Source organism: Macaca nemestrina, chromosome 13, assembly GCF_043159975.1.
Source record: "Macaca nemestrina isolate mMacNem1 chromosome 13, mMacNem.hap1, whole genome shotgun sequence".
In the NCBI taxonomy this organism is placed as follows: Eukaryota; Metazoa; Chordata; class Mammalia; order Primates; family Cercopithecidae; genus Macaca; species Macaca nemestrina.
Genome location: NC_092137.1, coordinates 117,944,835 through 117,957,414, shown reverse-complemented (window position 1 = coordinate 117,957,414; position 12,580 = coordinate 117,944,835). Strand labels below are relative to the sequence as shown.

The 12,580-nt window shown below is 47.5% G+C and overlaps 1 protein-coding gene across 5 annotated transcripts in view; it reads left to right on the top strand.

Annotated features, from left to right (window-relative positions):
* The first annotated feature begins 4,557 nt into the window (after positions 1–4,557).
* The window catches only part of LOC105490104 (neuronal PAS domain protein 2), a 175,949-nt gene continuing 167,926 nt past the window's right edge, over positions 4,558–12,580 (top strand). For 2 of the 5 annotated variants that reach the window (XM_071077255.1, XM_071077254.1), the window contains exon 1: positions 5,010–5,620. In XM_071077255.1, coding sequence (XP_070933356.1) covers positions 5,448–5,620 — 173 coding nt within the window. In that variant the 5' untranslated portion in view covers positions 5,010–5,447. Of the gene's footprint in view, positions 4,838–5,009; positions 5,621–12,580 lie in introns of those variants that run through there. The other 3 variants (XM_011755417.3, XM_011755418.3, XM_071077256.1) reach the window with 3 other exon arrangements.

Here is a 12,580-nt window from a genome sequence, read left to right as displayed (position 1 = left end):
TTTGGCCAAACACACCAAGAGTGAACCCTCGTGTCACCTATGGACTCTAGGTGGTTATGATGTGTCAATGTATATAACAAACTTAGCGCTGAGGGAGGGGATGCTGAAAATCGGGGAGGCTGTACATAGAGCGGGGGGTGTATGGGACCTTTCTGTATTTCCTTTCAGTTTTTTAGAGTCAAAAGCGGCTCAAAACAATAATGTCTATTTATGAAAATCCTCTTAGAAGTAGACAGGATCTAAAATCACACTTTATTGTTAGAGAAAATGGACACGAAAGAACTTCCTCAGGGGGGGCCTAAGCATAAGGAAATATTATTCTTAAGTGCCCGTATTGGCAATAATCTCACCTCTTTTTCAGATTCGTGTGTGTGTATATGTTTGTGCTAAGGCTTTAGGGCTTTGTCACCTCCAGACTCCTCCAGCCCAGTTTTCCTCCCTGGCTCCTCCACACGGTCTTTGTAAGGAAATCTTACTTCATTCTTTAGTTTGCCAACCACATGATCTAACAGGCACAAAAGCCAAGTCAAGTCTTAACCCCACCAGGCAGGCTATACAAGGCCTTGATTGTCTCCTGGTAGCATCCTCTGGCCCAGATGGGAGGGTGAGAGCCTGCTGCCTCCTGCACTGTTCTATTCTATGAAGCTTATGCAGAACCAGCACATCAAGGTGCTAACCTTGACACTGGTTCTTTTTTAAAATTTATTTATTTATTTTTGAGAGACGGGGCTTCACCACGTTGCCCAGGCTGGTCTCGAACTCCTGAGCTCAAGCAATTTGCCTACCTCAGCCTCCCAAGGTGCTGGGGATTAGACATGAGCCACTGTAACTGGCCTAATCTTGATATTTGAAACACAGGATAGGCGTTCCTCAGTCTTGCTTTCAAAGGTACTCTTCATAAGCCCTGGCCTCTGAGTCACTCTCCAATTAGTGGGTTCTAAGTCCTCTTCTTCATGTTTATACTGACCCAACTTCCCTTTGCCTCGGTTGCTACAATTTTCTTCTCTAGCATAATGTTATTCTATCCAACGGTGCGTGGCATTGTGTTTTTTCTTTTGAGTTTTGAAGTGAAAACTGATCATCAGAGGTAAGAACCCACAAATGGGCTTCTGGACATTCACATGAAGAAAGAGGGCCTTCCCACCTTATGATTAACTAGAAAAACCGTGCTAACATCTGGCATGGAACCCTGTTCTTATTGTCTGTTCCAAAGCTTGTGCTGAAGTCATTGAACATATACACCCAACAAGAGTCCCAAGCCCTGGGCTAGTGCCGTAATTCGTATAGCAGCCCACACATTCTTGCCCTTATGTAATACCACAAGTAAACACCCATAGTCACCCAATACATATTTTGAAAATTTAATGTATCCATATTTAAAATTAGGATGTGCCACAGATTCAACTTCTATGATGGAAAAGAATATCCAATTTGACTGTGAGAACTTTGAATTATTTCACTGATATCTCTAAAGACTGATATAACTGACTGCAAAAAACTTTTGATCCTCCCTTCCATACATTTGGATTCTTTGAAAAATATCTGGGGTTCCTGAATACATCAAGGCAACATTCAATCAGTAAAGCCATGTTATTTTAAAGGCCCAATGACTGGAACCGAGTGAGAATGTCCTAAAACTGGCAATGCAGTTTTGAAATGGCTCTTTTGCTCCATGCTGCACATTTTGAACAATGCATGGATTATGATCTATTGTAGCTTGGCTTTGTTATTTGGTTAACGAAAAGTCCAAGCACCAATGCTACCTCTTCCAGGAAGCTCATCCTGAGTCCTTCCTCAGCACCCATGGGGCATCTGCTTCTGACTTGGAGGGCTTCTCTGGTTCTAGCCCTATTTGGCTCATGTTTACGCCTGCCTCAACATTGTAAACCCTTTGTGTATAGAAACTACCTTAATGTTCCCTTGATCCTTCACAGACCAAGCCCAGCCTGACTCATGGGAAGCCTTCAACAGATGTCAGTAAAAGGAACTGAACTGTCAAATGCATAGAATGAACATGGGGTCAACTCTCCTCTGCAGCTCTCTTCTGTATGTCGGGGAAAGGGCCTAGTCTAACTGGCTTCTGTGATGCAGAATCCACTCTGCCTTATGGTCAGATAGGATATGTGGCCTATCTTAGAGGTATCCTTCTCGTCTGGGTGGGATTAACATTAGGACACGGGATGGAGTTTGGAATAAATACGACAACCACATACATATCATCTCCAAGACTAAAAAGGCAGAAACCACATTTAGTAGGGGCATCTACTGGACAACAGAGAAAAAGAGACCACAGCAAAAATACTTCTTGCACTGCAGAATTATTTGATGAGTTATTACTACAGGACATTCCAGGTTTCCTAAAAGATCATTTAATGCTTGTTCAACATGTTCCCAAAAGGGAGTAGGAAAAGGGAGTTGGAATCTCTTCCAAAGCAAAAAAGGAAGGGAGGTGACTTTAAATTCTGCTTTAAACCCGGTTAGAAGTACACAATTTCATCCTTTAGTAATATTAGTCATGGCCACGCGCTAAAGGCGGCGTGAAACCTACTTGCCTGGAGGAAAAGGATGGGGTAGAAAAACAAAACAAAATAAAATACATCAAAAAAAAAAAAAAAAGTTTCTTCTTTTGGAAACGGAGGGACTTCAAAACCATGACGGGCCAAATGCCTCCTCCTCTTTCTTGAAAAGCCCTCCAAGTCAGAAGCAAGCCTGAGAATAACAGCTGCTCTGAGGATGCTCAAAGCTCCTTGCAGCTGATTATTTTTCAGGAGGAGAATTAGACACAAATAATTTACAAGTAGGAAATAAAGAGAATGACCTACTTTACGGGGGGGAGAAAGGAGCTCTGTGTGAGCGTTTTGATCTAATTGACGGTGTGGGGTTGCATGCCCAAATAAGGCGCTGTTGGTCGGATCTGCGCGGGAGAGGGCACATCTCAAACTCGAGGGAGAGGACTAGACAGCGAGAGGAACCGCGTCGGGGGCGACCCCCAGTCCACCGCAGGGGCCTGGCGCGCTTAGGAGACCCCTTTTGGCCACAAAATCGAGTATGACAGAAAAGGGCCAGTGGGGGCGCTTTCCCTCCAGGGCCACTTGCCGGAATGTACCAGGGACTGAGAGACGTCCGGAAAAGGCTGCCTCGCTCAGAGCGCTGCGCCAGGCCAGGCACCTAAGGCTAGGGAAGCGGTGACCTCGTGGGGGCGTGCAGGGGACCTTTCCCTCTCCGGGGCTTCCACCCTGGCGCCCCCCCGCTGTGAACGCCGCCGCCCGGGTGAAGGGGAAACTGGCCACGTTTCCGGACCTCGGCGGGGCTCACGGTCTCCGGTTTTCACCCGGCTCTGTCTTGGAGCCCCGAAGAGTATCAGACAGCAGCCCCGGCACCCGGGGACTATTCCTGCACCTCTGCCTCCCCTCCGCTTGGCGTTTGCGGGAGCCTTGGTAAAATCCTCCCTGTTTCTCTCGCGCGCCACTCTCTCCAGCTTCTTTTTCTTGGATTCTCGCCTGTCTCCTCCCACAGAGGAAAAAAAAAAAAAAAGGTCACGTATGTTTGGAAAAATATGTAGGTCAGTGGAACATTTCCTGCACTGGTGCAAAAGGAGAGGAGGGCAGCGGAGGAGGGGAGGGAGAGGCAGAGTGGAGCTCCGAGTGCCCGTTCCTGGCCGCAGCCCCACACCCCACGTGCCCCTGCTGGGGAGGGGGGCAATTAGCCGGTTCCTTTCCATCCTTGACCCATTTTCCGGACCAGCTACGTTCGCCTAGGACAGGCACCGGTTTTTCCTCCCCAGCAGTCGCTGCTGTCCTCCACCAAGCACCGCTCGCCCGCATCTCCCCCGACCGCCAAGCACCGCTCGCCCGCATCTCCCCCGACCCCCCGCCTCCTACCTGCCCCCGCAGCTCACTGAGAAATCGCAGTGGTCCCTGCAGAGACGCGCTTTGTGCCCTGGGTCGAGACCCGCGCGCAGCCCTGCCTTTGGAGGACAGTGTGTGTGTGTGGGGGGGGGTGACAGTCGCGTGCTCGTCCCCCCTCACCCCCGGCGCGGGACAGCAGGGTGGCAGCCCGCACTGCGAGGGTCTACACTAGGCGGGGGCGGAAGATTCCTTGTTCCCCCCGAGTGACAACTTTAATGGGACCTCGGCTGGCAGCCTCTACTCCACTTGCCTCTCCTCCCGGCCGGCTCACCTGGAAGCACAACCCCTCACTCCCCCAGCCCCGGCGCCCAACCCCGACCCTGCGCCCCAGGCCCGACCCCGCTGCGCGTCCCTTGCAGCCCAGCAGAGGCGGCGGCGGCGGCCTGGGGACTCGCGGGTGTCTGCACCGCCCAGGGAAGCCGGGGGTCTAGGGGTCCAGGGATCCGTCTGCCTGCGGCGCGCGCGGGGTATTTGTTCCAGGCTGGGTCGGGGCCAGGAGAGACCCCGCAGGCGGAGGCAGGCGAGGGAAGGAGGGGAAGGAGGGGAAGGAGGAGGAGGAGGGGGGAGGAGGGGGAGGTGGAGAGGGAGGAGGGTGGAGGGAGGAGGCAGGGGAGGAGGCAGAGGCGGAGGCGGCTCTCCCCGCCGGCTCTGCGTGCGGAAGAGTTTGCCGCGCGAGCAGCCGGCCTCTCGCAGGAGCCGAGGGACCCGCGCGGCTGCGGCCCAGGAGCGGCGGCCGCGGAGCTAGGAGACCCGCAGCCGCGGCGGCGGCGGCGGCGGCGGCGGCAGCAGCGAGAGCAGCGCCTCCCGCCGCCGCCCGGGAGGAGCTCGCCGCGCCCGCTCGCCGCCTCGTCTCCCAGCGGCGGCGGGAGGCGCGTCTCCCCGGCCCAGTCCGCGCCCGGCCCCGCGGGGCCGCTCCGGCCCGCTCCGAGGTAAGGGGCCGCGCCTAGGGGCGCGGGGGACCCAGGGTGGGGAGTACGTGCGCGCGGGGTCGCAGGACTCGGTCACCTGCTTGCCAGCGTGGAGGACGCGCGGGGGCGGAGGGGCGCTCAGGCGCGAGGCTGCGCGGCGCCGGGGACCCCGGACGCGGGGGCGCGGAGAGGTGGGTCCCCCCCATCACCGTCAGGCCGCTAGAGGCTTCGCGTCCTGCAGGAGGTAGCAACCGCTGGGCCGGTGGGCTCCGGGCGCGTCTCGACACAGAAGACAGAGGACTGGGCACCCGAGCCTCGGAATTTAGGGGTCCTCGGGGTGTCCGACAGGGTGGACAGGGATCGTGCCCCAGGGCCACAGCTTTGGGGATTTCCCGCTGTTCTCTTCGAGCCCCATCGCGCGACCCTCCGAAACGTCAAGCGTCCTGGACCCCGGGAGAGTGTGGCATGCGCGCCCTGGGCCCGCGGTCTCTCGGAGTCCCTGGGTCGGAATTGGTTCCGGGCCGGATTGGGTGTGGAGTCGGTGCCCCAAACCCCCGTGCGCGCAGAGAGGGTGCAGCCTGGCTCCTCGCATCGCTGCCCCCCACCCCCACCCCGGAGCTCCCCAAGTTGGATGTCTGCGTGTGGTTTTGTTGGGAGATGTGCCCCTTTCCCAGCCGAGGAGGGACGCACCTTTGACCTTTCTAAAGAGCTGGGCAGGTCGGTAACCAGGGAAGGGACAGGCACCACGGGGCTAAATTCAAAACCAGTCCCGTTCCTCTGCTTGCCACTCCTTAATTGCTCAAGGTAAGAAAGTTTGTTTCAGCCCTGTGATTCATAAATAATTAGTAACTAGTTTTGTTGATTAAGCAAGATGGAAACCTTGAATATACACATGCACGTCCACGAAGGCTAAGCACTCCCGAGGTTGTATCCGGGAGGCGTTCGTAGGAAAGTTAGAAGCCCTGGAGTTCAACAGGTGTTCAGGAGGGTCCCGGAGAGGAGTTTCGTCTTTATCCGTTGCTTTGGCATCCACCCCAACTTCATTAAAGTGGTTAGCCTGTTTTCTCACAGGTAAAACATTGAGCACTTATTAAATTAACTTAGTCAGCAGAGGCGAGGTAAACCGTCTTGATCGTTTAGAACCCAAACCTTATTTTCCTTAATAGAAAGGTTTTTCCTGTTTGGACTTCCCAGGTAATTAGTTCTAAAGTAGTTCCCAGCAAGAATCTCTGCCAGCACCTCCGTGTCTCTCACTGTAGCTTGGTCCCCATCAGTGAACTGACCAACTAATTATGGCTTGCATTAAACACAGAGCTGCCCTCCTTGGGAGGCACTGTTCACATCAAGCGCACACACTAGCTCCATCTTTCTGCCACTAAGATGTCCCTAAAGGAAAAAGTTTGCCAAAAATAACCCCCAAATAAATAGTGTAATGTTTGAAAGAGTTATCCTGACCTGCGCCCCTATTTTACAAAAGCAAAAATTCAGTGTTTCATTACAGCGCTAAACCAGGACCAGTAGAAGTATTGGTATCTCTCAGCAGTCTCCTTAAAGATTTAGTTAAAAATAAAGTGTGCAACATAAAGACATTCAGTAATTATCTTCCATCTCACAGGGAGATGTGGAGTGTGGCTTAGAAGAATTGTAAATGCGCTGCTTTTAGCCGTTTGCTTCTTGGAAATCGATGCCTCTATTTATTTGCCGGTCTGCCCCACTGTGCGTAAATGTAGAATCGGTTTTATTCTCACTGCTTCCCAGAGGGGCTCCTGTGGAGGTGAAAGAAGGAAATACATTCTAGAGGAAATATGTTATTAATAAAACGTTACCTCCCAAAGAGTTAAACACGCCAAAAAGAACCAAGTGAAGCTTTACTAATTAGTGGTCTGATAAGAGAGTGGTCAGATGGTGACTGAAGAATTGATCTTTATATAGAAAACAACAATTGTTTTTAAGCTCATTTGGTTCTCTTAGAACAGTTCGGACCCTTTTAAAAATTTCTGGCTGTTTAATAATGCAAATGATGAAAATTGTCAAAGATAACACATATCACCTGACGTGTGCCATGTTTAAGTTGAATTCGCCTTATTTTTTTTGAACAATCTTTCTTAACTCTTGGTAGTCTTTATAGCTCACTCAACACTGCAACTTACTAGGTTAAAGACTGAAAGTTAATTTCTTCAAATTAAAATAATAAGACATGCATATACTTTTTAATATAATCATCTTTACATGTTCATTTTTTCAGAATCTTGCTTTTGAACCTTAAGAACCCAAAGGGCTAAGTCTTCTTTCTTAATTTTTAAAACAAGCATGTGTTTTGTTCTTTACATGAACCGTCGGTTCTCCCAATGTGATCACGACACTGTCCCATGCTGATTCCATGCACGGTGCAACTCTTTCCCAAGAGAGGTCAGATTTCGAGGTGTTGAAAATAGCCCAGTGACTCAGTATTCTTGGCTGCTTTATGCCAACGGTTTAATTGGCTGCATCATAGCAAGCATCTAATTGAGTTTCACATTTAAATAGTGGATGTGGTACTTGGTGCATTATTTGCTTACAGAAATGTCTGATTAGCATGTTCCTGATCCTCGTTCTATTTGTAGCAAAGATGTGAGGTCAGGGACTGTCACATTTCATATTCCCCACAGCATCTCATCCCGATGGGGCCTTGTTCAGAATAGATGCTCAGTAAATAGGTGTGAGAAATGAGCTGAATTGTTGGTGATCACTATCCAAAGGTTAGAAATTTCTGAATGCTAATGGAGTACTTAACCATGAGTAATTCTATTTTAAATCTCAAGGTGTTGATGATTAATAGTATCTCAGGGCACTAAATAAACATGTATTAAATATGAGCGTATGTTTAAAGGGGGAATTTTTAATGCAGTCTTTAAGGCACTACTGCTTCTCACTTGAATTAACTGAGAGTGAGGACCCCTTGGCATTTTAAGCAAAGTCATTTCTTAGGTAAAGTTCCCCCAGAGACCACTTGAACTTTTGTAAGTCTTAAAACAATGGGTGGTTCCATTTGATGGTTCAGAATAGAAAGGAGAGTGTTGATCCTCTACACTGGTATGAAAAAAATCTGTGTATAAGGAGATGGAGGATGCTGGATATCACAGTGCCCTGGAATCACCTGGGGCCCTTGGCAAGTGCAGATTCTAACTCAGGATGCCTGGGAGAGGACCTGAGCTGCATTTCTCACAGCTGTCGGATGCTGCACGCGGCAAGGTTCTGAGATGCATTGAATCCATCCAGTTCAGCATGTTTACTGAGCATATACCACATGGAGAGCCCAGATGATACAAAAATAAGAAGATGGGGTGTACCTGCCCTTGAGGAGCTAACAAGATGAGGTGCAGGGGAGAGAGAGAGGGATTATAAACTGAAAATGAGGTTCTGGGATGCCATTCTCCGGGGTGGTGGCCAGAAAGGGGCCCAGGAAAGGAGAGTTGCTGGTAGGGCTCCCACATCGCTGACCTTGACCTGTAGTCATATTTGAATGGAGAGCCTTGTGACTTGGCAAGAAATAAAATGCAGATTTTGAAGTCAGACGGACCTGGGGTAGCCTCCCAGCTCAGCTATGGCAATTTTTAACCACCCTGAGACTCAGAGTCCTTGTCAGAAAAACAGTGCGAATGATGCTAACCTTGCTGAATTTGTAGGATTACCAGTCAAGGACGTGTGTTAGGCCTAACAAAAGTGATTGCTTTTATTACCGTTGACAGGAGAGAGGAGGCTGGAAAGCAAGGAGGACGAGGAGGTTACTCAAATATGTTCCATGTAGTTCACCAATCAGAGATTCAGTTTGGTTAACCAGCAAACCCAAGGCCGGCCGTGGAGAACCGGGCCAGGGCCGGAGGGCAGGCAGCTGTGGAAGCTAATCAGAGGCAAAATGGAATTATTGGGAGCATGCTTATCTCCACCCTCTCCTGCAGTCCCTGGCTTCTGGTTTGCTTTGTTGATAGCCCTTCCTAGGATATTTTCATCTGAAGCTGTTCCTGGTACTTAAGCTGTAGGTTCTGTTGATCAAGACTGCTAGCGGCAATCTAGCGCTCTTTAAAAATGTAGTGGAGAGGACAAACAGCTCTCCCCTTTGAGGGGCATTGGTCTATTCCATGGTGGGTCACTTTCTAGGATCAAAGCCATCGGTCCATCTTTTGACCACAGTACGAGTTACTTGAAACTAGTGCCGGGTGTGTTGGAATTCACCTGGGGTGCCTTTTATGCTTCGCACTCTGAGATAATTGCTTCCTCCTGCCGTCTAGGAGAGATGGATATTTCAGTGCAATGGTGTCCTTCACCCTGATATTAGGAGGGGTCACCTGGGTGGCCCTGAAAACACTTCAACCAACGTCACTCTGATTTTTTAAAATATATTTTGGGATTCCATGTATTATTTGCAAAGACGATTTCTCTGCTACCATTTGCCTTCTACGCTCCCTAAAAGTAAATCTTGAAAACCAAGTTCTAAGAGAATGGCAATGGCAGTTTGATGTTTCGGGGGAAGGAAAAGTAGAGGAACCGCTGGAGCCAAGGCAGGCCTGGGTGAGGATGGAGAGGAGAGAGGGAGAGGAAGGCATCAGGCGTGGGAGTACCAGGATGGGGTAGTGATGGAGGCTGAAGCTGAGAGGTTGGGCCCCAGGACCCAATTTGTGGACTTTGCTGCTTTGCTGAAGGCCATGGCAGATAACGTTTCCAGACCACTGAAAATCATCCAGGCGTCCAGAAAACACAGGCCCATCTAAAGGCAGACAGGTGACAAGGTGACAGAACCTAGTGGTGTGATTCTTCTAGCCTCTTTTGAGCCAAAAATGACATGTACAGTTTTATGAAGGATATTTGAGTTCCTTGGTGGTAAAATATTCAGAGCTCGAGGTCATCTGAAAAACTTATTGTTTTTCTGTTTGTGAAAGTACATAGTTTTTGGAAAAGATGAAAAAGAAGGAAAAAACCCCCCACAATTTCAAGATATATTTTCTGTTCAGTGTTTTTTCGATGTATTAAAATATTTTTATAATAGTTTATCTTAAAAAGCACATGGATATAATCTTGTAAAAGTTTTCAAATATTACAGAACCATTTCTAATAGAAAGAAAAAAATCCCCTTTGTCCTATGGCCTACCCAGTAATCATTCCGTCAGCTTTTATTTGCCTAGCAGAAAGTGGATTTTGTACAGTAGACTGCAAACCCACACCTGCCTCAGGAGGTTTATCTCATTGGCCATGCAAGTGAGGGTGGGGCTGCTGTCCTTGCCAGTGACTGGCTCAGGGTGAGCATGTGCACCCTGTTCTAGCCAATAAAATGTGAGGGTGGGCTACTGGGAGGCTTCTGGGAAAGTTTCCCTGGTCTTAAAAGAGGCAAGGAAGGAAACAGCTCTTTCCTTCCACTGGTTACTGTGATATGAGGCCGTAATGCCTGCAAACTGGGCAGCCATCAGCCATCAGAGGGGCTGGGCCAGGTCTCAGCTGACCTGTGGAAGAATGCAAAGGTGAAGAAGAGCAGGGAGCAGGGGGGTCTCTGTGGTGCCCTTGACCTTCTGAATTACACAAAGAAGAGTCTGTTTTCAAACACTTGTGAGATCATGAAACCATTACCAGATGAAGCAAGGTGAATTAGATTTTCTGTTGTAGCCAAAAGCATCCCATAACTCTCCACCCTTCTCAGGAGGTAATGACTGATAACCATGGGGCATGTTCTGCTAGTCATTTTTGGTGCATTTATGTATACACACACATACACTTTTAAAAACTAAGGCTGGGTGTGGTGACTCATGCCTGTAATCCCGGAACTTTGGGAGGCCGAGCGGGCGGATCATGAGGTCAGGAGTTCGAGACCATCCTGGACAACACGGTGAAACCCTGTCTCTACTAAAAATACAAAAATTAGCTGGGTGTGGTGGCACATGCCTGTAATCCTAGCTACTAAGGAGTCTGAGGCAGGAGAATCACTTGAACCAGGGAGTCGGAGGTTGCAGTGGGCCGAGATCCTGCCACTGCATTCCAGCCTGGCAACAGAGCGAGACTGTGTCTCAAAAAAATAAAATAAAAAAATAAAAACAACTCATTGTATGTATATTATTTAGCAACTTAATGTGGCATGGATTTTTTATGACATACCTTCTTTATTTTTAAAGGCTACAGAGTATTATTCAGAAGTACAAATAGGACATTATTTAACCCATCCCTATTAATAAACAATCTATTGAGTTTTGTTCTCACTTTTTCACTATTACAGTTTTTGTATTAACTTCCTTATTTGTATATCTTTGTGTACATTTCAAGATTTTCTAGGTCAAGGATTATTAGAATTCCTGGGTAAAGGCACATCTGTTTGAAATATTGATAGATGCTGCCAAATTGGGGACTAAAAAAGCTATGCCTGTTAACCGCCCCATCTACAGTGTGTAAGGGTGCCTTGTCTGCATTTCTTAACTAACACAAGATATTTTCCAGCTTTTAAATCTTTTTTTAATGCATTTTTACATGTTTAAGGTAATACCGTTTATAGTTTTCTATTCTGGTTGTTTGTCTTAACCTGAACGTAAGCATTTTTCCATGACATTAAAAATTTAAATTAAATTTTATTGGCTACATAATAATTATACTTGTTTTTGGAGTGTTTCGATGGTACATGAAGACGCAAAGGAAATATTTGAAATAGAGGTTGTCTATGAAAATTAAGTGGATATGATCGACCTTGCAGTAAACCTGAAAGATTTTCTGGAAATGGTGTTGGGAGACACACCCCTCCAGTGATATGTTTCCGAGAAAACCCTGAGGAGATGGCCTTCCAGGTCTTTCTCAATCCAGTCAGATGGTAGGCTGCCTCCAGCAGTTCTAAGAAGCTTTGTTGCTTTTAAAATCCATCAGATTTACAGTCAGACAGGTTCTAAATTCAGTTCTCTGAACGTACAGTAGTTACGTAAACACTTCGTACATTGCATGAGACATAGCTGAGAAGTGCATTTGCTGTATTCTTCAAATTTTTTTTCAACTTTTATTTTAGATTCAGGGGATACATGTGCAGGTTTGTTACCTGAGTATATTGCATGATACTGAGGTGTGGGGTATGAATGATCCTATCACCCAGGTACTGAGTGTAGTACCCAACAGTTAGTTTTTCAGTCCTTATCTCCTGGCTCCCTGCTCCCTCTAGCAGTCTTCAGTATCTATTGTTGCCATCTTTATGTCCACAAGTACCCAATGTTTAGCTGCCACTTATAAGCAAGAACATGCAGTATTTGGTTTTCTATTTCTGTGTTAATTCACTTAGAATAATGGCATCCATGTTGCTGTAAAGGTCATGGCTTTATTCTTTTTATGGCTGCATAATATTCCGTAGTATATATGTAACACATTTTCTTTATCCAGTTTACTATTGATGGGCATCTAGCTTGATTCCATGTCCAGTAGACATGGACATGGAATCACAATTGCTATTGCGAATAGTTCTGTGATGAACATGTGAATGCATATATATTTTTGGTAAAATGATTTGTTTTCCTTTGGATAGATACTACTATCAGTAGTGGAATGGCTGGGTCAAATTAGTAGCTCTGTATTAAGTTCTTTGAGAAATCGCCAAACTGCATTCCATAGTGGCTGAACTAATTTACATTCCAACCAACAGTGCATAAGTTTTCTTTTGTCTCCACAGCCTCTCCAGCATGTGTTTTTTTTTTGACTTTTTAGTAATAGCCATTTTGGCTGGTGTGAGATGGTACCTCATTGTGGTTTTGATTTGCATTTATCTAATGATTA